Source organism: Garra rufa, chromosome 1, assembly GCF_049309525.1.
Source record: "Garra rufa chromosome 1, GarRuf1.0, whole genome shotgun sequence".
In the NCBI taxonomy this organism is placed as follows: domain Eukaryota; kingdom Metazoa; phylum Chordata; class Actinopteri; order Cypriniformes; family Cyprinidae; genus Garra; species Garra rufa.
The window spans coordinates 42,050,783-42,078,179 of NC_133361.1; the positions used below are offsets into that span (position 1 = coordinate 42,050,783).

A 27,397-nucleotide genomic window follows, 5' to 3' on the forward strand; every position below is an offset into this window, starting at 1 on the left:
TTCCTCACAGGAAAGCTTGTTGTCTAGATTGACATATCCTCTTATTGAGCATGAATTCCTGCTTATATGAACTAATTCTCAAAGTAAAACTCAAGCCCCTTGCATCTCTCTGAAGCGATTCTGTCCTACGCTTGAATCCGGACCTGTTACGCGCAGGTCTTCGGATATGAAAGCGATGCTTTTAGCGTGCAAGTTTGAGTCACATGTTTTACTACAAACCTGTGTTTTGTTTCTCACAAGGCACTTGTTTTTTCCCTCCGTTTTTCTTGGGTTCGCTCCACCAGGGCACAGCAAAACATTCCGAATCATTCACACTCATTATTAACGCAACAGATCCATTACATACTTAAGAGACCATTTCCCACATATAGATGAGCCTGGAACAGATGAGTAATTACGTGGCCTGTTACTTCACTTCCCTACTGTTACTTACTCACGTCTGACTCATTTGGAAAGCCTCGTGCTCGCTCACAACACGGCCTGCTTTCCTGCTGGTTTGAATGGCGCTCGAGACTCCGTCAGGTGCGTGAGGGTTTGCAAACACAGAGAAGCAGCAGCGAGTTTGTTCCCCCTTGGGTTTGTCTGTTTATTCATCAGGACTTGATGCATCCAAGTTTAGGATCATTCTGTTTTGGCACCTTTAGATTTCATTTCAAATAAAACGACACGTTGAAAATGAATCCAAAGAAATACGAAATGACTAAGGCGTGTGATTCTGAGAAAAAAGAAATGAGTAAAAGAAATACATGTGGCTACAAAGAAACAACTCAGAATTAAAAAAGCAGTTTTGTCATCATTTGTTCGTTTGGTTTATCACCAAAGTATATTATTATATTGATTAATTATAATAAAAATAATAATAAAAACCAAAACAGAAAGAGTACACAAAACATTAATATTTAACTTTTTTAACATTGCTTTTCCCTTTATAATTATCATTATCCTTTAAAACTTAAGTTTCAAGAGCAGGTTTGCTGTAAATTTATAGCATGCATTTAATCTTTGTATTCGTGAGTCACTTAGCTTCGTTTCTCGTAATATTTCGTACTTTATTTGTCGCTTGCGTTCTTGCAAGTATTATTTAGAGTTCAGCATCCTCTTCTTTTCCTCCCCCCTCCTCCTTCCTTTTTTTCGTCTTGGCAGTCGTTTCTGGAGTCTTTCAGCGAACTCTGACCCCCTTTTTGTCGCTCGTGCCAGCGCAGGGGTTTGCGTTTGTTTTTCTGTCGTTCGCTCCCATGACGACCGAATGCGAGAGTAGAGAAAAAAAAGGAAGCAAACAGGGACTGAGAAAAAGATGAGAAGGTTCTTTTAAAAGAATAGAATTTTGTCTAAGGTTGAACGTCTTTGTCAGTCTCGTGTTACAGCAGCTTTGCAGTGAAGATTCTCCGTGATTTCTTCCGGCGTCCGGCTACGGTCGCAGCTCAGGGACGCAGAGTCTCTTTTCCAACAGATCATTACCCAGCAAACAGCGGTTTGACTTTTTTGCCTCAGAAAAGTCTTGATTATTATGTTCATTTATTTATAAAATTAATATATATATATATATATACATATATATATATATATATACTATATGTATATATATTGTACCTTTTGTAAGAGATTGCAGACCGGGCTATTTCTTACTGAATACCTTACTGCAGTGGTTCACAGTTTTTTTTTTTTATTCAAATAACAAATGAACAAATAAATAAATATGATGAATATAGTGTAGAGGGGAAGAAGACTTATGAGGGAGCAGTAGCTTGCTGATCCATGTAGACCGATGGGTGGTGAAATGCTTCCTTAACAAAAACATGTCAAATCAATGCCACAAGCTACGGCTCCCGTTTCACGGGCCGAAAGAACCCTTCTGCATATCTCTTATAGGCTCTCTCCATTTCAAACCAGCCTCATTTTGTCAATGGCAAATGGCAAAATCATGCATACATGTGTAATCCTTGATCGAAACGTAAAATTCCTCACGGTTCCTCCAAATCGTGAAAACGCATGGTACATGAAGTTTGATCTGTAATATTTCGGGCCTCCGCCCCCCTTCTGCCCTGCTCCTGTCTCCCTCGCCCAGCTATCTGCACGGGGGGAGGATGTGCCTCATACGGGGGTGGTGCGTCGGTTGGCTGTGTTAGTGTGGGATGAGTCTTTCAGGTCCTTCTGGATGCAGTTGTGGACCTGCAGGAAGTTGTGGTCCCTCTCCGAATTGTAGGTGGTGGTGGGGGTTCCGTGGCCGCCCTTTAGGGTGTCGCCCCCGCGGGTGAGTGTGTACATGGAGATCTCGGTGGAGGGCAGAGCCCCGAAACCCTTCAAGCCCACCGGCGAGGCGTCGCGGGAGTGCGAGGGGTCTGTGGAGCGGGATGAGGAGCGAGAGCGGCGCCGGTAGCGGTACCGGTAGCTGGGGATGCGCGTGATAGCCGAGCCCTGCAGGTAATCTGCGGCCCGCGCGCCCGCCCGCAGCTCCCGGTGCCGGTCGATGAACATGTGCACGGCCAGCACGCCCACCATTTCAGCCATGATAAAGGACAAAGCACCAAAGTAGAAACTCCAGCCATACGAGTAGCTGTTCTTCTTGGAGTCGCTCTTTGAGGGATCCCCTGCATTGGCTGATATGTACACGATCATGCCAATGATGTTACTGAGGCCTGCGGGGAAGAGAGAGAGATATTTTAACCCCATAGTCATGGCTAAAATGCTGATTAAGGTTCAGAAGGTACACCTTATTACCTTATTTGCCCCTAAAGGGTGTATATTAGTACCTTAAAGGGATAGTTCACCCAAAAATGAAAATTATGATTTACTCACCCTCAAGACATCCTAGGAATACATTTGCAGTACGGCTGCAGGATAAATCGTGTGCGATTGTCATGCGCACCTCGTCAACAAAGCCGGTTCTGTGATTAGTAGTAAATCTCCATCACATGCATTCAGATGGTGCGGCATTTAAAACACTGAGGCATAGATCACTGATAAGCTATGCAATATCGTGTTCAAAATCGAATGCGATTCATCCGCGATTATGAACGACATTTTGCGTAGCTCGTCAGTAATCTGCTGCTCTGTATTTTAAATGCCGCGCCATCTGAATGCACGTGATGGAGACTTACTACTAATCACAGAACCAGCTTTACTGATGAGATACGCATGACAATCGCATGTGATTTATCGTGCAGCTCTAATTTGGAGTTATATAAAAAATTTCCTGGCTTCTTTCAAGCTTTGTAACGGCAGCAATTGGGTGTTGATAGGGCTGGGCGATATGGCAAAAAACATTATCACGATAATTTTTTTCATATCAGTCGATATCGATAATTATCACGATAAATGTCAAATCTTTATATCTATCAATTTTAAAGGCAGATTTTTACTCCTGAATGAAAGAAAAACCAGACAGTTAATTATTATTTATGGTTTATTGTCAGAACATGACAAATACTTTCCAAACAATGATCAATTGAGGTAGAATACAGATTAGAATATTACTAGTAAAATCAACATCAATAGAATGCAATATTATTAATATTTATAGAATATATAAAACGTTTTCATAAAAAATAAGAACTGTAATATGATTTAAATGCAGAGTTAAAGTGATTTTTAAGTATATTTATCATTCAACAAAAATAAGAATAGACAAATCTTTTCAGCATGCCAATCCCTTTCTGCTGCTGATTTAACACATTTTGTAAAATATTTTAGCTGCCCGACAATATAAATAAAAAAATAATGGCTCAGGGCTCTACGCTTACTTTTCTTGCTAGGAGCACTTAAAAAATTTAGAAGTACAGTCAAAATTTTAGGAGCACATTCTAAAAAATAATCAAAACTCTAAAAAATTTGCCTTCCTATTACGAGGTGATATTTGACTCCTCAAAGTGATTTACAGGGGAATTTTGTTTTTGACCTTTTCATATGTTTAATGAGGCTCAGAGGTGACATGAGTGCAATCAAAATCATAAATTCATGTTGAGATTAATGTTTTAAGTATAAAATTTTGAATATAGATATGTTAAAGATTTAAATAACTGAACAGATCTGCCAGCAGGTGGAGGCAAGACACTGATTTAATTACTGAATCATATCATTCTTTTGATTCGTTCGAACGGATGGTTCATTCGGGAATAAAGCAAGTGAACTAGATTCGTTTAAATACGCACGTTTCATTCATAAACGAAACACCGCTGTGTTTGAATGGAGATGCGCTCAGATGTGACTATTGACGACGAAATAGAGCAAAATCAGGCATAGTGTTGTAGCCAGACAGTGTAAGTCACTTAATAATAACTTCTTGTTTATTTAACTGCTGTATTAGATCAATATCTCATTTAAAAACTCCCTTAAAAATTATTAAAAGCCGTCACTTATCTTAGTTCGCGATATCACAAAGCCCTATTATAAACAATGACGCTCTCTTCACTGCACAATCAGTCTCTTATTTACACTCTCTCTAAACTTTATTTATGAAAGGATGTGTGAGATATGTCTGTGATACATTACTCAGCAACGTTGCAAAACACGTAGAAACCTTTGAAGCTCCGCTGAGCGCAAACACAAATATGCTGATCGGTTCAGTCGCACATGGTGCTCCTAAATATTTTTTTACAGTCGCACTTACTAATTTTTAGTCACAAATGTGAGTGAAATGGTCTCACTGTAAGAGCCCTGCTGTCTGTAAACTAAATAGTGCGTGCGGCATCCGGAAGTGCAGGCTGCAAAATGCCTGCGCAGCGTTACGCATAGTGCGCAAACATTTTCGAGCGCTTATCGAACTGTCATTATCATTTTATCGGAAAAAAAAAACTATATCATGATAATTATCGTTATCGAATTATCGCCCAGCTCTAGGTGTTTATATTTAATAGTCCAATAGAAGTCCAATAAAGTGCATCCATCCATCATAAAAAGTACTCCACGCAGCTCTAGAGGGCCTCCAGAAGTGAATCAATGCATTTGGGTAAGAAAAATATCCATATTTGGATCTTTATAAACCTTAATCTCTAGCTTCCGCTAACTGTCGTACACGATACAGTTCACAAGAGAGTGGCGTTCCAGCGGATGGTGACAAACGCAGAAGTGCAGAGGAGAGAGCAAAACAAAACACTGGTCAGGAATTACAAGTATGAAACAAGGATTTGTAAAGAAAAATGTCAGAGAATTTCCGCTGGAATGCCACTCTCTCATGAAGTTGTGCACTAAAAGTTGGCAGAAGGTTTATAAAGTTTTATATATGGATATTTTTCTTACACAAACACTTTGATTCACTTCGGAAGGCATTTATTAAACCCCGGGAGCCACTTTTTTATGATGAATGGATGCACTTCATTGGACTATCGAATCTCAACAGCCATTCACTGCCATTATTGTTCTTTTTTATAATCTATGTCTTGTCTTGTCACTGTCACTCTATTGCACTGTGGAGCTGCTGCCACTAAAACAAATTCCTAGTATGTGTAAACATACCTGGCAATAAAGCTCATTCTGATTCTGATTCTGATTATAAAGCTTGGAAGAGCCAGGATATTTTAAATAAAACTCTGACTGTATTTGTCTGAAAGAAGAAAGTCATATACACCTGGCTTGAAGTTAAGTAAATCATTTGGTAATTTTCATTTTTTGATAAACTATCCCTTTAAAGGTACACATTAGTACCTAAGTATCTATATAAGTACCTAAATGGTACATATTGTATTAAAGGACCACGGGAACTTGATGATTCCTCTGCACAATCTGACTTTGCTGCAACATGGAACAAATTGCTGGTTCATCTGGCCAGAGGAGAACTGGCCCCCTGACTGAGCCTGGTTTCTCCCAAGGTTTTTTGGTTCCTTGCCGCTGTCACCTCTGGCTTGCTTAGGGACACTTCATTTCCAGCGATATCGTATACTATTTAAACTGAACTGAGCTGGATGATGACTGAAATCAATGATGAACTGCCTTTAACTGAAAATTGAGTGTTTACTGTTGTCTTTTTGCTTTATTGACACACTGTTTTCCTATTTAAGCATTCCTGTCAAACTTAACTCAATGCAAAATGTTTCCGCGAGTGGAACGTTGGAACTCTAAGGGGTTAATAGCCTACTGTAAAGCTGTTTTGCCACAATGTGTTTTGTTAAAAGCACTATATAAATAATGAGTGACTTGACTTGACTAAAGGGATAGTTCACCTTAAAATGAAAAGTTAGTCATCATTTACTCACCCTCATGTTCTTCCAAACCTTTAAGTTTTAAGTTTGTTTCTTATGTTGAACACAAAAGCAGATATTTAAAACAAACAAACAGTTGTTAGTCCCTATTGATTTCTATAGTATTTCTTTCCTTTTAATCATCGACTGTTTGATTACCAGCATTCTTCAAAATATCTTCTTTTAAGCATAAGAAAGAATTTTAAACAGATTAGGAATGACACAAGGGTGAGTAAATGATGACAACATTTTATCCCTTTAATACATCTTGAAAGGGTACCACTTAAGTGACAGCTTTCACATTTTTTTAATGTGCCTTTTATAAAAATTGCTGAAAAGTGCCATCCTTTAGCTACAATATAAAGTCCTTGACTAAGGTTAGTGGTTACTGTGCAGTGAATTACAGGTCAATGACATGACATGCACTAAACAAACATTTGTCATTAAATATTTTGCAAGCTTAAAAACGAGTAATATTCAAAAACTAATCAAAACATATCATATTAATGATATTAATATGTTGGCAGTTAATGCTTTGTAGATATTTGAAAAAATAGTATATGCAATTTACCTGGGCATAGTCAGTCATAGTACAACTGCTAGCAAAACTTTATCATTAAATGTGTATTAGTTTTCCCATTCAAAATGGATCAGCCATACTAAATAAACACTTTGAATTAAAACACTTATTTACCTCTTATTTACCCTTATTTTAACAGTGACTTGCCCCTTTAAATTATTTGAGCATGAGGAAGTGACCTCAGTCTTCAGAAGTGCCATTTTTAAAAGCTGGTAAGTTTGACTCTCCTTCAACAGTTATATTTCCTGTGGTTTTTATGTTTGAGAAGTTTGGTCTGGGACAGCATGTCCACCCCATGACATAGAAATAAACTGTGTTCGGTAAAGCTGTTTATTTAATGCTAATGCTATGAGGCAGGATTACAGGGAGAGCAGCAGCTATTCTGACGTTTCCACCCAGGCACAAATTGAGTTGTCAGTTACACCACCTGCAAATGTTCGACTTGAATGATAACACAAAAAATCTTAAAAAGAATTTTCATTCAGAAACACCATTACACAGGAGGTTTATTAAAGCTACTGTCTGTATGAATGTTTGTGTTTTTGAACAGAGGGTTTGCACTTACATCATGGTTTGGTCAGTTACCTGGATGCGCAACCATATGTAAACATCAGCATGGATTGTACGGTTAATGTACTATTGAATACATTGTTCTGCTAATTTATGATGCCTAAACAAAGTAAAAAATGTGTGGAAGCTGCTAAATCATATCGAGAAGGACTTAGTAAGCAGGAAAGGGCGCAATATTTTGACAAACTAAAGTTAATAGGTGGTAAAGATATGTACGAGCAAGATATTAGCCTAATATTTCACCTACTTGACCGGAAATGATAAGAACAAACATGAATGTTGTCAAGATTCTTGGAAATCCTGGTTGAGTTTAGCTAAGCATAAACACATTTTGTTCTTCAGACAGTTTTTTTGACTCTTCTTCTTAATTTGTTATAACTTTTGGCAGTTTATAGTACCCCAAATGTTTTTCCCGGTCCAACCTATTGGTACAGCCCAAAACATGGCAATAATTGATCATTTTCAACAGCAGTAATCAGCAAAAACACTCTTAAATGTAAGATGTGCAATATAATACATGGTTTAAGACAGAAAAAGGATATACAAATTGTTTTTTAAGGAAGCATTACAATTTCTGTGCCAGAAACCGATTAAACCTCAGTGGTAAGTTTATCATTAGAAGTTTGTCTTTGATGTTTAGTCATTTCACTGTGGATGAAACAGGATGAAATTGCCTAAATTAGTCCATTTTAAAGACAAAAATGTAACATTTAAATAATAATAGTTGAAAATAAGAGATTCACAGCTGATACATTTTCTCTACTGACTGGCAAAAAGTTAATTTTAGAGCCTGGATGTAGCTGAGGATGACAGAACCTTACTGTCATCTCTATGCCTTACAAAATAAAGTGTAACTGCCCTCTAAATGGTAAGGTTAACACAGCTGGTTTCACAATATCCTTAACCCCTTAGCCATAAACTAAACGCTGAGTGCCTTAATTTGTCAGAGTGAGCAAGTAAATGAGGAGATGAGAGTGAAGAAGTGAGCTTATAACCGAGACTGGAGTGGGTGACCTCACAGGAACATGATCTGTGGCTCACGGCTGACTTCAGTCACACTCTGGTGAAGTTGTCTGTGACAGAGTGAAACCACCATGATGGATCACTGGGAAAGTGTGTCAGGGACACCATATTTTTAGAGTTTAATCCCAAACGGCCTCTCTAAGCCTAGCAACAGAATCAGGACCAAAGAGAGACAGAGAAAAAGAAATCGACTTGCTAACTGGCTACTGTATAGCACTGAGGCAGCTTGTTCGAAAAAGTCGAGTGCAAGACTTTGTGTCTAAGTGAGACTGTGCTGATCTGGGCATTAAGGCCAAAGCTGTTGGTTTCAGAAAATGTTTGTTTTACCAAATTGCACTGCTAAACAGTATTGAGGGCCAGTGTGAGAGAGTTTTAGGCCAGTTGACTAAACTAAACCATACCTAAAGAATTAGTTCACTCAAGAATGAACATTTCCTGATAATTTATTTACCCCAATGTCATCCAAGATGTTTATGTCTTTCTTTCTTCAATTGAAAAGAAATGAAGGTTTCTGAGGAAAACATTCCAGGATTTTTCTCCATATAGTGGACTTCCAAAATTGCAGTTTCAAAGTAGTTTCAAAGTGCTGTGGTTTAAAAAACATAAACAATTGTATAGAGCCATTGGAAGCTGCATTAAAACTGGAAATTGGACCTTTAACCTGTTGGCCACCATTGAAGACCACTATATGGAGAAAAATCCTGGAATGCTTTCCTCAAAAACCCTCATTTCTTTGCGACTGAAGAAAAAAGACATAAATATCTTAAATGACATGATGAGTAAATTATCAGGAAATTTCAATTTGGGAGTAAACAAATCCTTTAAACGTCAAGTTTTCTTTTAGTTGCAAATTCTGATTGTCAACTTGTCACCTTTGGTAAAACTGACTGGCTAGAATATGTTTGAAATAGTTTGTCTTAGCATGAGTACGAGAGGTTAAACATGACAAACAATGACAAAATTAGTCTTGTTTTTCCATGTATGCCATTATTTTCTGACAATGTTTATGAACTTATCTCAGCGTTTCTGTGTAACTTCCAGCTACGAATGCAAACTTTGATGAAAATAGATTATATGTGTAAAAAAAAGAGCATTTTTTTAATTGCATAATTTAATATAGCCTTGCATTTAAAAAACGTGTAGTCAGTAAGATTTTTAAAAATATATTTTTAATCCTTTTATTCAGCAGGTATGCAGTAACAGTAAATACATTATAATGTTACAAATATTTATATGTTAAATGCTGTTCTTTTGAACTTTGTTATTTAACAAATGTATTATTATTATTATAATACATTTAATATTTTAATACATTTAATGCATGTAATACATTTTTATGAAATAATGTATTACAGTTTTTACAAAAATATTAAGCAGCACAGCTTTTCAGTGTTTATACTAATAATAAGAAATTACCACCATATCAGTAAATTAAAATGATTTCTGAAGGATCATGTGACACTGAAGACTGGAGTAATGATGCTAAAAATTAAGCTTTGCAATCACAGGAATAAATTACAGTTTAAAATATGTAACATAAAAACTTCATTTTAAGTCGTAGTAATATTTCACAGTATTACAGTTTTTACAGATTTGTTTACTTCTTTTAAAAACATAAAAAACATCTAAAATGTATACATTTAAAATACATTTAAATTGAAAATTAAGATTAGATTAAGATTAGATTATATAGTTTTAATTCATAAAAACATTAATAAACGGCAGGCAGGTTGAAATTTGCTGGCTTGAGTGGGCTAACGGAAAAGTCCTTGCACTGGCATTACGCTGAAAACTGAAAACGTGTTGTGAGAAATAATATGCAGATGTTGTAGGAGTTGTAGTATGTGAGCATGATGTGTAATGTATTTCTAAAGAGGGTTGTGATACTTATCAGTGACATACAGGTGCTCAACAAAGTTTTAAATGGACAAATACCTCTCAGAAATGAAAATAAATCAGAATGCAAGTAGAATGCAGTTGTACCAGTTATTTGTATAGCAAGCAAACAAATCTGGGTCTTAAAAGTGTACCGTATGTTTGCATGGACTTTTGTATCTCTTCTTTGATTCATTCTATAGACTCACCTGCAGACACAAAGAGGATTCCTGCACTGAGGATGATATTGTGACGGGACTTGTAGAACTCGCTGGCAGCTATACACAGGCCGCCCATGAAGAGCAGGATGACGCTGAGGATAGGGAAGATACTAGACGCTCGTACAGCTCCTACAGATGGAGAGAGAGAAGAAGAAGTTGGGATGAGAATAAGATGTTTTGAATTCCAGACTGTTACTTGTTGAGTGAATTTCTGTAAAAGGCAGTGAGAGATCGAACTAGATGGATGACGAAAGCTGTCATTTTGGGTGATTTTAGCAGCTGTTCTCCTCTGAGCACACTGAGTACAGACAATCAACACTTTGCCAGCAGAGTAAACAGCTCCCACACCCTTTAAAAAGCTTGTGGAAGAGCAATCCTGGGTCAAGAGTCTCACCAAACTCTTTTGTGCCTAACACAAACACTCTTGTACTCCATGACTGAACAGAACCAGAAATGTTTACAGATGCTGCTATTCGCACGCTTTAACAAAATATGTTCGTAGTGAGACTTCAACAAGAGTTGGCTTCGTTCGAGCCATGAAATGACAAGTGAACGTGTTAATGAATGTTTTTAGGACAGGCTGCCAAGCCTTCAACTCACCAATTAGTTCTTCAACTCAACGTTTGTGCAGCTTAAAGGGACAGTTCATGCAAAAATGACAATTCTGTCATTTTCTGATCCTTGTGTTTTTCTAGACTGGTTTTCCTTCTTCCATGGAACACAGGAGATATTTTGCAGAATGTTAATGCTGCTCTTTCCCACAGAATGAAAACACACAGTGACTAGAAGGTGTCTGATATTTTATATTTACATTATATTTAGGCAGATGCTTTTGTCCAAAAGCAACTTACATTGCATTCAAGGTATTCATTTGCATACTTTCTCAGGGAACCAAACCCATGCCATTGGTGCTTACAGTGCCTTGCAAAAGTATTCATACCCCTTCTAGGGGTGGGCGATATGACGTAAAATTAATATCACAGTATTTTTCATCTTTTGAACGGTGACGGTGTAATATCACGGTGTTACTTTTTTTTGGTACATTTTGGGAGGAGTAGCCTGTCCTGTCCCTTTAGTATGTGAATAAAGTTAATATTATATTTATGATATAATAAGTAAATGGTAGGTATCCTTATCAAAAAGAGACATGGGAGAGTATTATGCATTCTCAACATATACATAAAAAAAAAAACTAAAGATCTTAACAGTGCACAACAAAACAAAAATTACTTTTTATTGAAATTTAATTTCTGCAATATTTAAAACCTTTAAATAACTGGGGGAAATCAACCCATGGCAACAGTTTAAAAGTAGACCAATTCTGTGGGGAAAAACGCGGACTTGGCAACCCTGCATCCAAATAAGTACATTGCATAAGTATTCATACCCTTAACTCAGTACATAGTTGAAGCACCTTTACAGCCTCAAGTCTTTTTGGGTATGATGTGACAAGCTTTGCACACCTGTATTTGCCAAATATCTGCCATTCTTTGCCTCACCTTTTCACCTCTCAAGCTCTGTCAGCTTGGATGGGGGCTGGCAGACATTTTCTAGAGTCCTAATTGTTCCAATCGTCTTCCATTATGGATAATGGAGGCTACATGCTTCTGTGAACTTTCAATGCATCAGATTTTTTTCTGAACTCTTCCCTAGATCATTGCCTCAACGCAAGTCTGTCACTGAGCTCTACAGGCAGTTATCTTGACCTCAGGACTTGGTTTTTGCTCTGATATGCATTTTCAGCTGTTAGACCTTTTCTTATAAATTTGCAAAGTTGTTACAAACCTGTTTTGTGCTTTGTCATTATGGTGTATGAGATGTAGATTGATGTGGAAAAAAAGTAATTTAAAGCAGTTTAACATAATGCTGCAACAAAACAAAATGTGAAGAAAATGAAGGGGAATGAATACTTTTGCAAGGCACTGTACAAGACACCATGCTCTACAGTTTCCTAGCTGTTTCCTGAGCTGTTTCAGGGTAGGTCTGTGCTTAAACGCCAGTGTCTGTCAACAGACGTGGGAGGGGCCTCTGCAGAACTATGTCATTTTGCCAGGAATCTCAGAACAGCCTGATTTGAGAAAGTGATTATTATTATTGGGGATTTAAAAAAATACACTGGGTGGAGAATACTTTGAAAGGCTATTCATCTGGTTGTACACATACTGTGGACCATAAAACCAGTCAAAACCAGGGTACATTTTTTTGAAAACAAACAAACAAACAAACAAACAAACATAAATTGATATTACGAATCTGAATAAATAAGCTTTGCATTGATGTATGGTTTGTTAGGATATGGACAGTATTTTGCCGAGATACAACTATTTGAAAATCTGGAATCTAAGGGTGCAAAAAATTGAAATATTGAGAAAATCACATTTAAATATATACAAATGTTCTTAGCAATGCATATTACTAATCAAAAATTAAGTTTTCATATATTTACGGTTAGAAATGTGCAAAAAATCTTCATGGAATATGATCTTTACATAATATCCTAATGATTTTTGGCATAAAAGAAAACTTGTTAATTTAGCCAAATGTTTTTTGGCTATTGCTACAAACATACCCATGCTACTTAGGACTGGTTTTGTGGTCCAGGGTCACATTTAGTGTCATCATTTTCTCCTGTCCTTTTCCTTTTAGTCTTTCTGAATTCTTACTGCATACTCATCTCTTACTTCTCCTCCTGTATCTCTCTCACTCTCTCTCTTTTAAAATACTTGACATGCAAAGTTATGCTTTCATCAGGCTAGTTAAATTTTCACCACACCATCTAGTCTGCAAGCTCAGCAGTTTTTTCACTTTTTCTCTCTATCCCTCCCTGCTCTGCTGTAAACACTGATGTGTGAACAGCATGACAGTACTATGAACTCTTGCTTGCTAAAGTGGGGACTGAAGTTCTGCCTGAGAAGGTCATCTGCCCTACTATCCTGCCCCCACCTCCACCCTAAAACCACTGCACTTGTGCCATCTGCTGCAAATCACACGGGGAGCCAAAGTCAGCTACCAGAAAAGTGTGCATGGTGCATTACGGCTTATAGTGTTTAGGATAGATACACTGTTAATTTATGAATATTTTACTTTGCAAATGCATTGGATATGCGCTGTGCTAAATGGCCGTATCTCATTTGCTGCATGTGTTATATAAGGTGAGATTTTTCTAGTGCACTTGCCGCAGTTCTTCTCTCCCTCTCTGAGAAACCTAAACGAGACTTCACTCGAAGTGATGAACGGCATTTTAATTTTCTTGCGCTTTGTTCCGTCCTCTCCTATCTGTCTCTTTCCCTCTGTTTTTCTCTCTATCCACTCAATCTAACCGAGTCCCTAATAATTCTCAGTGTCTTGTGCTATCTTTTCCCACCGTGATGTTCCAATAGTAAAACCATACAAGGCCAGGAATTGCCGTTTGTACATCTAAATTTGTTTGTGATCACTTTCTTTACTACTACAAAGGTCCATTCTAATTTGTTTGTTTGTCATATTTGATATTACTGCTCTGCTACACTACATTATTCAGTGCTCTTTATTGTTAGGATGACAAAAAGCTACAAAGTTTTAAGTTACATTTTAGCTCGCCAATGTCAAAATGTATGACACAGCTAATCAAATCAAAGAAGGCTAGTGTTACCGTTTACAGAAGTTGAATATTCCAATGCAATGCTACAGTTTCAACGGTGACAGTGTGGAGATAGATGTAGCTAAACCGTTAATATTTCACAACTGCTTTACAAACTACTACTACAAAAAAAAAGTTTATCTTAGTGTTTTTGTCTTGTTTTTAGTCAAAATATCTAAAAATTCTTACATTAAGATGCATTTACTAAATAAGCAAAATGGTATAAGACATTTAGTTTTGTTTCCAGGGGGAAAAAACTAAATTAAGTGCAGTTTGCTTAAAATAAGTAAAATTATCTGCCAGTGGGGTAAGTAAAATATTCTTAAAACAATAGTATTTTACTTACCGCACTGGCAGATAACTGTACTTATTTTAAGCAAACTGCAATTAATTTAGTTTTTTCCCCCTGGAAACATAACTAAATATCTTATACCATTTTGCTTATTTAGTAAATGCATCTTAATTTAAAAATTAAGTGTTTTGAGGGGGAAAAACATTTTCGGATTTTTCTCTGTATAATGATATGTATGGTGCCCCCAAGTTTAAACTTCCAAAATTCAGTTTTCTATAGTGAAACGATTTATGTTTAACGATTTAGGTTATTATCTTAACAAATTGTCAATTTATATACTTTTTAACCACAAATTCACATCTTGTCTCATCTCTGCGATGCACGTGCGTAGTCTGTGTAATAATCTGTGTCAGCACAGTTAGGTTATGTTGAAAAACTTCCATCTCGTTTTCTTCCCCAACTTAAAAATCATCCTACCTCGCTGCAGAAGTACTGACCCAGTGTTTACAAAGTGAACATACAGAAGATCAAATGCCCTTTACAAAAAAAAAAGGATCATTTAGAGCCCATTGAAGCTGCATTTAAACTGCATTTTGGAAGTTCGAACTTTGGGGCACCATACATATCCATTATATGGAGAGAAATCCCAAAATGTTTTCCTCAAAAAACATAATTTCCTTACCACGAACATCTTGGATTACAAGGAGGTGAGTACATTATCTGTACATTTTTACTAGAAACAAGACAGTGTGGACTTTTTCCCTCAAATTTGATCAGTTTGAATTGAAAATATGCTAGAAGAAACATGATTTATGTAATTCATAACTGAATGTGATAAGACAAGAAACATTTTGCGTTTTTGAAACATTAGGCATACAAATAACAACAGTGAACATCTACATATTTTAAGATTAAATATTATGTGCAAATAGTTGAATTACCCCATGATTTACTTACCCTCAAGCCATCCTAGCTGTATATGACTGGCTTTCTTTTTTCACAGTTGGATATTAAAAATGTCCTGGCTTTTCCATGCTTTATAATGGCAGTGTATAAACTATATATTCATTATAAATGCTCTTAAATAAAGGCTCTGAAATATTTATTGCAGATTAGCCTTGTATGCCAAAATAATGTAATACTTTTAAATTGGATTTATTTGGATGCTTCTAAGGTTAGCAAATATTACTATTTGCAATTAACTGTGATTGATTTGATGAATTCATCAGCATATTATTGTATTAATCCAGTTGCATTGATTACCATTTTAATCAGTTGACAGCATTAGCATTTCATAGCCTGTAAATTTTCTCTATTCCACTGTCATTGGCAGAAAGGTTAAATTTAGATGCTGTTTGCAACTAAATAAAGGTGGATTTTTTTAGATGGATGTCCTTGCGAGTTCTCTTTATCCCGTCTTCCTCTCTTTTTCTCATCCCTCACTCTGCAGGGTGTAGAGTTGCTGGGAATGGTCTGATTAAATATTAAGGTGTGCTGGGTGCTGACCCCGGTCCTCTTGCCCTGTAACAACCTTCTCCCAAATCACTCTCTCTCCCTCTCTCTTTCTCTCTCTCTCTCTCTCTCTCTCTCTCCTACACACACACACACACACACACACACACACACACACACTCCCCAATCTCACATTAACCCGGAGATATTGACATGACCAGTCACAGCACTGAGAGGACACACCACTCCTTCTCATCCATCAGCCTCATTCACAAAGACACCACAAGGCAGGAGGGAAGGGGGCAGGAAAGGATGTGAGGCAGGATGTGAAAGTGGGAAAGAAAAAGATAATAACCTAAATCTATTGATTGTTGACACAAGCGTTTAAAACGACAGGCTTGAAGGTGACAGAAGTGTCCTCAGAGACCAGAATGCCGTGTTGATTTCCAGCTACTGTGAACAGGAGCCTTAGCTAACATTTTCATGCTTTAGTAGACAGAATACGCTACGTTCTTAGAGTAAAATGTCTATATGGTCAGTGAGAGGCTGAGATGGACAGGTTGTGGACGTTTCTAGAAATGGTGTGAATCTCATACACAGACTTCATACATTCCTAATCAGCCCTGCAGACACATGTGGGCTCGTAGAGACATGCTTTCACTCATAAAAATCTCTAGCCGGCACACTCGCAACTCTGTGACCTTGGCTTTGACCTCTCAGATCAGACGGCAGAGCTGTATCCATGGCTGCAGAGGCTTTGGAGGAGGAAGAGAGTTTAGCAAATTCTCCCCAGGCTCCCTGCACTGATCACAGCCGGAGACCGACCAGCCTGAGGGCTTTTTCACACAGAGACCAAACGTTTGTTGGTGAATTCTCACTGCAAACAAGATTTTGAATAGATACAATGGGTTTCTGTTCTACAGCATGCACAAAGATTCATCCATTTTTCTTCTTTTTTGGTTAGTCCATTAAAAAAAACTGACTGACCAATGAGATATGAGCTTTAATCTAGTGCAGTTGACATTTTGCTGGATTTCATAAATGCTTTGTAAACTTGGTTTCTTTTCAAATTTTGGGATATACACTACCATAAATAAATAAAAAAAATATGGAATAAAATAAAATAAAATACAATAGTAAGAACAGTTAAGACTTTACATTGTTACAAAACATTTCTAATGCAAATAAATCCTGTTCTTGAATTTTCTATTATCAAGTCCTGGAAAAATGTATTTTGGTTTCCATAAATATATTAAGCAATGTAACCGTTTTTAACATTGACAATATTAAGAAATGTTTCCTGAGCAGCAAATCAGCATATTAAAATGATTTCTGAAGGATCATGTAACACTGAAGACTGGAGTAATGAAGCTGAAGATTTAGCTTTGCCATCACAGAAATAAATTACATTTAAAAATATATTAGAATTTTTAAATTGTTATAACTTTATTGAGAAAAATAACAAAAGCGTTAAAAATCTTAATCTCAATTTTAAATTGTGTGTATATATATATATATATATATATATATATACAATTTAAAATTGAGATTAAGAATTATTATATACTCATCAAGGCTGCATTTACTTGATCAAAAATACAGAAAAAATGTAATAACATTTTTTAAATATTATTTATTCCTGTGAATCAAAGCTGAATTTTTATCAGCCATTACTTCAGTTTTTAGTGTCTTTAAAATTCTTCAAAAATAATTCTAATATGCTGATTAATTACTGTTATTGAAACAGTTGAGCTGCTTTATATATATATATATATTAGTGGTGGGCCGTTATCGGCGTTAACGTGCTGCGTTAACGTGAGACTCTTATCGGGCGATAAAAAAAATATCGCCGTTAATCTATTCTCAAATTTGGGTTGGGGGCTGGGTCTAAACTACGCAAGCTATGATGACTTTCATCTTGATAGTTTAACGCAGACTAATATGGTCGCGCGTTTACGTCTCCTCCGCCAAAACACAGACAGGGTCGCGTCGTCCTCCATTCATAAAAACCGAATCTACTATAGCGCGAAATGCCACGTAAATTCGTCGTTTTTTGGATTCATAAATCAAATGTTGGTCTGTCACTTAATTCAAATCGCGATATGGACTAGTGTATGTGAAAACTGAAATGCAAAAAGACCGTTTTAATATGAATCCGGTATGTTCCGTTTGCCTAGCTGTATGAATGAATGGTGGAGATGCGCTTTTACTACACGCATACTGAAACACACGTGACGCTCCCGCTAATTTTTGGCATTTGCATCTCACATGAACAGATAAACTCAATCTCCAAAACTGCTGTGAGTGTCACTTTTACCGTTTCATTTGAGAAAACTCGCATCATATCATACTGTATACACAGAAACTTCACGGCAACCTGTCAAAATAAAAGTACGGTGTAACATGTATCCCCCCCCCCCAAAAGCTGGAAACGTAGGGGAAACACTGGGTACCATAGATATATATGCGTTTATGTATATTTTTATCACACTGTACAACAATAATACTGTTTTTTTATTACAGTAAGGGCTAAGTTTAGGGTTGGGTAGGTGTAGATGTTAAAAAAAAAACAATCTAATAGGTAGAAAAAATAATTTCATTGTTAGTTAGTTAGTAAACACAAGTACATTTTATGGAACATAATTTATTTTCATCAACAAATTATCATAGAACAGCTTTATTGAGCAGTTTGGAAACAGGAGATGAGCGCCTGGTCTAATGCGCCACCTGGCTTGAGAAAACCATTCTCAAAGACTTACTTTTAGTCATTATTTGGGTAGCACACATATTCTGAATGCCTTCAGCAGAATTCAAATTAGCCATTTTAATCTAGATTAATCTAGATTAATTCCGAGATTTAATCTAGATTAATCTAGATTAAAAAAATTAATCTATGCCCACCACTAATATATATATATATATATATATATATATATATATATATATATATATATATATATATATATGTATATATATCTATAAATAAATTGATTTATATAGATTTTTTTCAGGATTCTTGGTGAATAAATGGTTCAAAAGAACAAAATATAAATCTTTTCTAACAAAATAAGTCTTTGCTATCACTTTTTACCAATTTAACACATCCTTGGTGAATAAAAGTATTACTTTCTTTAAAAAAAAAGAAAGAATGATTAGTTTATATTGTTACATAATATCTCTATTTTAAATAAATGCTGTTCTTTTAAACGTTTTATTTGGTAACTCCTGGAAAAAAAATATCACAGGTTCCAACAAAATATTGAGCAACACAGCTGTTTTCAACACTGATAATAAAACAGCATATTAGAATTATTTCTAAAGGATCATGTGACACTGAGGACTGGAGTAACGATGCTAAAAAAATTCAGCTGTGTATTACAGGAATAAATTTGAGCGGCAGTGTATGTATCAATAAATGTGCTCCAGTCTGTAATGTCATCAAACGCATAGCCTTTTTTTTTTTTAGCATGTATGAATATGTAAAATTTTTTTGTCTTCTATGCTCTATACTTGAGACTGTGAGGCTATTGTAGACTGAACGCTTTAGGATGGAGGTTTCTTGGGGAGCTGGACTGATAATGATGCCCCAGGGTAAGCGCGTCTCTTTCGGCAATATGCCCAGACTCCCCAGGCATGACACTGGCACGGAGCACAGGGAAATTTTCACACAAGCCCAGTGTAGCGTTTGAGGGTCTGTCAGGGGCAGAAACACTGCCTGCGGGGTTGTTATTAACATGGTGGAATAGGGAAAGAGGAAAGAGGAGTCAGGGGCAAGTCAAGCCTGAAGCAAGGAAAAGAGAGGAGCAAAGCAGCAGTGCTTTTTGTTATGCCACATTCTATTAAAGCGCTCTGTGCTGGTGCAACTGGGGCTTTTATCAGAGGCTGTTCTCAGGCTCTGAGCTGCACACAGCCGGGGCTATTGCTTAAGTTATATTACCAGTCCATTCTTTCATTTATGCTTTTTCAAAGAGGTCACTGTAAAAATTAATCTACCCTTATAAAAAAGCACTGGGCCTGGGCTGTGTGCTATCAGGTAATACTATGGTGATTTAATATATATACCACAGTGCTGAATGATTATCCTGTTCATAGGCTATGGTATTTCATAGAACATCATGGACACAGTAATGCTATGGTGGATGTCCAAAATAATACCTTGATACCTATTTATTAGCAGATCTACAATATTTTTACAGTAGCTTCTTAAATCTCTGCACAGATTTTATTGTTTATAGGTCTGATATTATTAAGGATTATGGTTATTCTGCTGAAACAGTCAGGGTTGGACAAAAATCTCTCTCAATTGTCCCCTCGCATCGCCCTTTGTTACTATTGCTATGTTCGACAAACCATGCACTCTCATGATACACATGTTCTCACGCAGTGAAAAATACATTGTGGAGCAAAGAGTCAACTGACAACAATCGAAAAGACAAGACAGAGCAGGTTACTTTAGGTATGAAACAAATTAAAAATTCACACAATAATACAATTCTGTGACTCTTCAATGTGCCGTGACAGATCGCTGTAGCATCTCAGTTTAAGCAGCGTGTGAGCCGATCATCTCTTCCTCTTTACTAGTTATAGCACAAAATAAACATGAATGAACATCATAAGGTATCTTGATTCAACCGCAGAAAGATGTCAATACATACCATTTTTCAAGTTCTAGTCCACTGACGTTAATCTACTCTCCTGTCTGGTTTGTCTGTCTGACAAAATGGCAGATTCAACGTTTTGATTAATCGCCTGTCAGTCAAACTCTCAGGTATGGGTCAATTCATGTTTTGACATGTGACTAGAATTAGTCACACCTCACTGGAAGTTAAATTGGAATTTGAGTTTAAGTGACAGGAAGTGGAATTTACTCTAATTATATACTTGTCCTTTGGTTTTTCAGTCCGTCCGTCCATTTATTCATCTCTCTGTCTGTCTATCTGTCCATTTATCCATTTATCTGTCCATCCCTCATCCATCCATCCATCCATCCATTTATCCATCTATCTCTGTCCGTCTATCTGTTCATGTATCCACTTGTCTGTCCATCCTGTCCGTCCATTTATCCGTTTTCCAGTCTGTCGGTCCATCCCCTGTCCATTTATTAATCTGTCTCTGTCCGTCTATTTACCTGTTGTCCGTCCTTCTGTTCATCTCCCATCCATTTATCCATCTATCTCTCTCTGTCTGTCCATTTATCCATTGTCTGTCTGTCTGTCCATCCAGCCCCCATCCATTTATCCATCATCTCTGTCCGTCCATTTATCCACTCGTCCGTCGGTTCATTCATTCGTCCATCCCCCTTCCATTTATCCATCTATCTCTGTCCGTACATCCGTCCATTTTTGTTTTTCTGTCCGTCCATCCCCTGTCCATTTATCCTTCTATCTCTGTCCATCCATTTATCCACATGTCCTTTAGTTCTCTGTTTGTATATCCATTCATCTATTTGTTTGTCTGTCTGTCCCCCGTCCATCTGGCTATTTATCTATCTATCTTTGTCTGTACATCAGCCCATTTATGTTTTTCCATTCACCTGTTCATCTATCCGTCCAACCCCCATCCATTTTCGATCTATTTCTGTTTGTCTGTCAGTTTATCCGTTTGTCTGTCTGTCCATCTGTCCCCAATCCATCCATTTATTCATCTATCTCTGTCCATTCATTTATCTGCTTGTCTGTCCGTCCCCTGTCCATTCATTCATTTATCCATCTATCTCTGCCTGTACATATGTCCATTTATGTTTCTCCATTCACCTGTCCATCTATCCATCTGGCACCCATCCATTTTTAGATCTATTTCTGTCTGTCTATCTGTCCATTTATCCGTTTGTCTGTCTGTCCATCAGTCCCCAATCCATCTATTTATTCATCTATCTCTGTTCGTTCATTTATCTGTTGTCTGTCTGTCCTTCCATCCATCCCACATCCATTTATCCATTTATCTCTGTCTTTACATCCGCCCATTTGTTTTTCGGTCCGCGCCCCATCCATCCATCCATCCATCCATCCATCCATCCATCCATTTATTCATCTTTCTCTGTTTGTCCATTTATCCATCTGTCTAACAAACTTTCAATTCAGCTTTAAACACTTTTTAAACACTTTCTTTCAAACAAGGCTTTGTCATGCCAGCAATCAAAGTTTGGTTTTAGTAAAAAATTACAGTCATTAGTTTCTTTGAATTTTAATTCGTTTTCATTTTACTTCCTTATTTCTAATGTGAGTTGCAGTTGTGCGTCATGTTGGCTATCCTTATTCAAATGCAGCTCAAATATAAAAGTCTCTCTCAATTCAATTCCGAATGTCACACAACCCTGTTAATAGTTCAATAAAATGTCCTTTGTAAAGTAGCCCGTTTTCAAATAAACAGCTCTCATGCTTACAGCAATGACGCTTTAGTGCACAGTGCATTGAGAATGTCCTGTCACTCCCAAACTCACAGCTAACACAGCTAACAGTGACCTGGGCCAAATTAGCACTCTCACCTCTCACCCTGCTAATGGCTGGCAAGGATGAGAGGATGTAAACAGAGGTTCTTGTTCCATAGCAGACACGAGAGGGAGATCTGATCTGAGAAGTGCTTTGGAAATTGTCTGGGAGGTCACGGTTGTGATCTAAATGGAGGGCAAAATGCTGCTGGCTCAAGCAGACCCTTGAGGGTGACGTACACATAATGATCAAAGTACAGGATCAGGTTTAGCTTTCAGTTCAGAAATCTATTTGATAGCATTCCTATTCACCTCAAGCTCTGATACGTCACAGGGGTTAACTGGGCTATGCTACAACCAAACCTTGATCTCTTGAGTGCAACTTAACCAACCAGCTCACAGATATGCTCTTATAATGCTGCATGTATGAAATGCTCTCTCACACTCACATGAATGCACACACTTTCATCTTGACAGTGGCTGTCTTTGAACTTTCCTTCTATCCGTTGCTCTCAGTCTTTGCTTCACTCACTCACTCACTCTCTCTCTCTCTCTCTCTCTCTCTCTCTCTCTCTCTCTCTCCTCTCTCTCTCTCTCTTTCTCTCTCTCTCTCTCTCTCTCTCTCTCTCTCACACTCATTGACAGCATTGTGGAAGAAAATTAGCATTCACACTTAATCAGCCTCCCACAGGCTTGAATGTGCTGATGTGCAGGACAGGGTCATGCTAATCAGGTGCTTTAGCTTGCAGGCTCATTGATTGAATACTACAAACGCTTATTAATCTAGCCCTGCCCCAGCATCTTGCCCTCTCACCACAAACACACACACGCGCGCACACACACACTGCAGTTCTATCATCACCCATCTACCTATTAACAATGTGCAAAATTACATATTTTTCAAAACCAACTAGTCTGTGGGTTGTCTAAAAAATTAGTCAATGAATCAGTACTGGATAATTAGGTTGGTTTTGGGTTCATCTGACCCTAAATTGACCTGAATGGTTTTTCAAGGGGTGTTCACACAAGATGCATTCTAGCATTCAATAACATCTTGACAGGTTTCAAAAGAAGGGAATATAAGGCATGGATTTTGTGACTGGTTTTGAAAAGTTGGACTATTTTTAACATGAAATAGTCTAAGACATTAATGGCAGGACACTCAAAAAAACCTAAGATTTGTTTACTTGCACATTTAGAGAGGCTTAGATAGTATGGGTCAGGTTGTCTACTTAGTCTATTTTAATATTATTTTGATATTTATGTAGCTGTGCTACTTTTCATTTGCATATTGTTTTTTTGCTTGTACAAGTCTAAATCTTTCATTAAATGTGTATATGTGACTCCCCACACCAAATTATACATTTGGTAACCATGTAAAAGTTTTTAATGTCACTCTTGATCAATTTAATGCATCCATGTTGAATAAAAAATTTCTTAAAAAAAAAAAAAAAAACTTGTTGACTCCTCTCAGATATGTGCCAAATCATTACGTTTAAACTGCAAAGAATATATTCATATATTGTCAGTGAAAGTGCGATTTCTCTAAACAAACCTTAAGCTCTTCTTGTCACAGTTATTTCTGAGTAAGTGCGAACCAACACAATCACATTGACAGTACTTGTGCATTAAAGCAGTCCACACTGCAGTTCATTTTAAGCAAGTGGTGAGTATTGCTCTTAAGAAAACATAATTATAGTGAAAAACCCTTTGGAAGTAAGAAGTACCTCTATTATAAGCATGCAAGAATCCACAAGCAAGGCCCACTCCATACAGCACATGAGGGTAAAAGCTCCAGAAGGTGATGTGCATCTGTAGTCCCTGCATGATGACGTCAGTCAACTCTATCACACACTCACACGTCCACAATCTACTGCTCCCTGCCAGTAATACATAAAACCATCAGTAAATGCTATAAAAATGTGCTTCATGCTCGCTTTCAGGAAACTGTGGTATTTGTGCCTCATCTGTGTCATCATGACTTACTACTAATATAGTTAATCGTATACTAAACTTTCACGTTGCTAGATAGATTTTTACTCTGATTTGTAATGTTCTCCAATTTTAAAAATCATTTAAAATAATGTAATTTTAGACAAACGGCTGACCTTTCATCACACTACATTTTATGGACGAATTTCCTTAAAATTTTCTTCAGCTGTTAGCTATGAGGAAAAAATATAATCGTTGAAAATCTTATAGGGTCATATACTGAGAAACCAAATTTTCACTGTACTATAAAAACATCCTGTAAGAGGAACTCAAAACTTTCTGATTAGCCTAAAAACAGCTTATATTGAAACCAATCGGACAAAACAACAGGTAGTGTAACGTGCCACTTTATGATGTAATAGTGTGGTTAAACACCACCTTTGTAGAAAAAGATCAACACCTGCTTCTACATTACTACCTGTTTATCCCCACCCACTGATTCATGCATTTAGTGTAAATAACGAGAGAGGCGAACGCAGGTCTATGCAGAAATCAAACGATAAAGATGGCTCTGAATACAAGAAGATGTTGTGCAGTGCCAAACTGAGGAAAAACACTTTGCATTGCTCTCCTTCTGATCCCAACATTAGGAAAGAGTGTATCAACTTTATTTTTAATGAATTTGCACACTGCGTCAGTAAGAATTGGTCCTTTTGTTTCATTTCATTTTACAGTGGTTTTGTTCACAAACAAGGCACAATTCGACGCAGGATTTTCAGAAAGATTTAAACTAAAAGGTGATGCTGTGCCAACAATATTGTATTTGACAGTATTGTTGCAACTGTTGTAATTATGTGGTCACTATGTCTGTTATTACAGATCATTTGATATGTACTGAATATTTATACATCCGTGTATGAAGGATGTAGGGTGTCAAACATACACAACTATTAGCCAATCATAGCGGGGGGCGTTTACTTCTGAGTTAATTCAAATGTAATGTTTTGCCATGATTAATTAACTTTTTTTTAATTGAGGAATCGCGCTTTTAAATAGAAATATTACCAAACGTAAGAAATTGACAGTTTGACAGTATGCCAATGACAACAGCTAAGAGAAAAGAACGATGCAACCTCATGTCGGTGCACATGATTAACCGCTCACGTGTGACAAGCTCATATCGCTAGGCACCGTTCACAGAGAATGCACTGTTGTGTTCACAACGATGCAAGTGGGCAGTGGAATAGGAAAAACATTCAAGGAGATGGGAGTGAACTTCTTTTGACTTGACTTTGTGTTTTTATAATGCCATTTTATGCATGAGACGCTGCAAGAGAGTGCAACAGTCAAATCAGTCCATGTTTACATAGAAAAAAAAAAAAAACAATGGAAAAGCAGCACAATCAAATAAAAGACCTGTGAAGAACTGTATGTGTGATATTTCATGTTTGCATCATGGTGGCTGAAAGCTGCTGTTCATTGTTTTTACAGAACATTTATAGTAGGGCTGCACGATATTGGGAAAGAATTACATTGCAATATTTTTTTTTCTTGCGATATATATTGCGATGTGTACAAATTCATTTATGTTCATCAGGTTGTTTTGAACTGCTTAAAAATCAAATAATAATTCAAGAATAATTGGGGTAATTTTGTAAGCATTTTCAAAGAATAAAAAAATGTAAAAGTACAGTATAATCAAAACCCTGAAATAAAATACTTTTTAAAGCTTATTTTGGGTAGTTTCATAAACAGTTTGACTCACCTTATTCACTGTCAATTCAGGCAAATCAAGGCTCTAATATGAAATTAATAATGAATGTTGCTTTTACCCTGATGAAAGGGAAATCAGCTTCTTCCTTTCACGAAAAACATTAAAAGCTTAGCCAAGTTGGAGGAACAGCTGATCATAGCTGTTACAGGGATAACATTTTTTAGCAGCAGAGCTACTGCAAGCAATTTTTAGTTTTGGAAATCCATTTATCTTTGTTTATTTATCTTTGCTGAAATTTCAGCGTCTGTAGGAGAGCACGGGTCATGGTTGCTTTGCAACGGCAGACGCCACTCTGCCACTCAAGTTACAGAGCGCTTTGGAAAGAAGGAGAAAGCGGCGCGCCTAGCGTTTTCCACGCGTTTTTAGGCGCGACATGTGAACGGTCCCTTAAATTCGTAGTGTTTCCGCGAGTTGTGGCAACAACTGACAGGCACTCCCGACAAAGCACCTGTTTTCCAAAATACTTCCATATGACCGACGTTGCGTTTCTTTTTGCGACCAAATCTTCCATTTCGGCGCTTTTCTCCCGTCCCGCGCTCATTTCGCCATGCACACTCAGAGACTGCATGCATGAAGTAGGTGAAGCAACGTGTGCATTGTAGTTTTTAAAGAACCTTTAAACATGAGTTAATTACTTTATTTTAGACAAATATAGATCCGTCAATAGAAAGTTTAGAAATATAGTAAGTACATTTTTAAATCAGACACACACAATTTTTTTTTTTTGCCCTGCATCGTGACTGCCACGATGTGACTATCGTGCATTCGTACATCGCGATGACGATGCTGAAACGATCTATCGTGCAGCCCTAATTTATAGTTACTAATAGTCTACTGGTTGTTATACCTTCAGTCATTTTGAATTTGCTTTACCTTGACTTGAACACACGATATGCATAAGACAAGTTTATACAAGATGTAGTTGTAGTTCATGCATCTTTTCTGCAAAGATATTTAATGCTAGGAATAGAATTTTCTTGAGTCATGTTGTAGTTACAATGTAAAAAGAAAAAAACAAGAATGGGTCAAATGTTCTGAAAAATCGAGATATATTTTTTTCCATATTGCCCAGCCCTACTTCCAAGTCTACAACCTGCCACGGCTATTCAAACAGAGCACTCTGAGGCCCCGTTTACACGAAGGGAAAACGCAGATATTTCCCAGCGGTTTGGCCTCTCATTTACACGAAAACCCCGTTTTTATCACAGAAAACGATTATTTCTAAAAACTCCGGCCAAAGTGGATAAATTAGAAAACGCCGTTTTCACGTTGTAGTGTGGACTGTGAAAACGGAGGCTTTTGAAAACGATGACGCATATTTATAGTCATGTGACGCATATTGTACCAATAGATATCTATGTTTACACCAGTAATTGTGCCTGTGCTATTCACACACTGCTGCTAAAGAGATTTACCTTGTACACTCTTCAAATTACAGTCCTAAAATGATGACGGAAAA

The 27,397-nt window shown here is 37.1% G+C and overlaps 1 protein-coding gene across 1 annotated transcript in view; it reads right to left on the reverse strand.

Moving 5' to 3' along the window:
* Positions 1-570: 570 nt before the first annotated feature.
* cacng2a (calcium channel, voltage-dependent, gamma subunit 2a) overlaps positions 571-27,397 on the reverse strand; it is a 106,445-nt gene continuing 79,618 nt past the window's right edge. Inside the window, exons 3-4 of the mRNA XM_073832442.1 lie at positions 10,431-10,571; positions 571-2,636 (exon numbers count right to left, since the gene is read on the reverse strand). Of these exons, the coding sequence (XP_073688543.1) occupies positions 2,092-2,636; positions 10,431-10,571 (686 nt within the window). The 3' untranslated portion in view covers positions 571-2,091. The remainder of the gene's footprint in view (positions 2,637-10,430; positions 10,572-27,397) is intronic.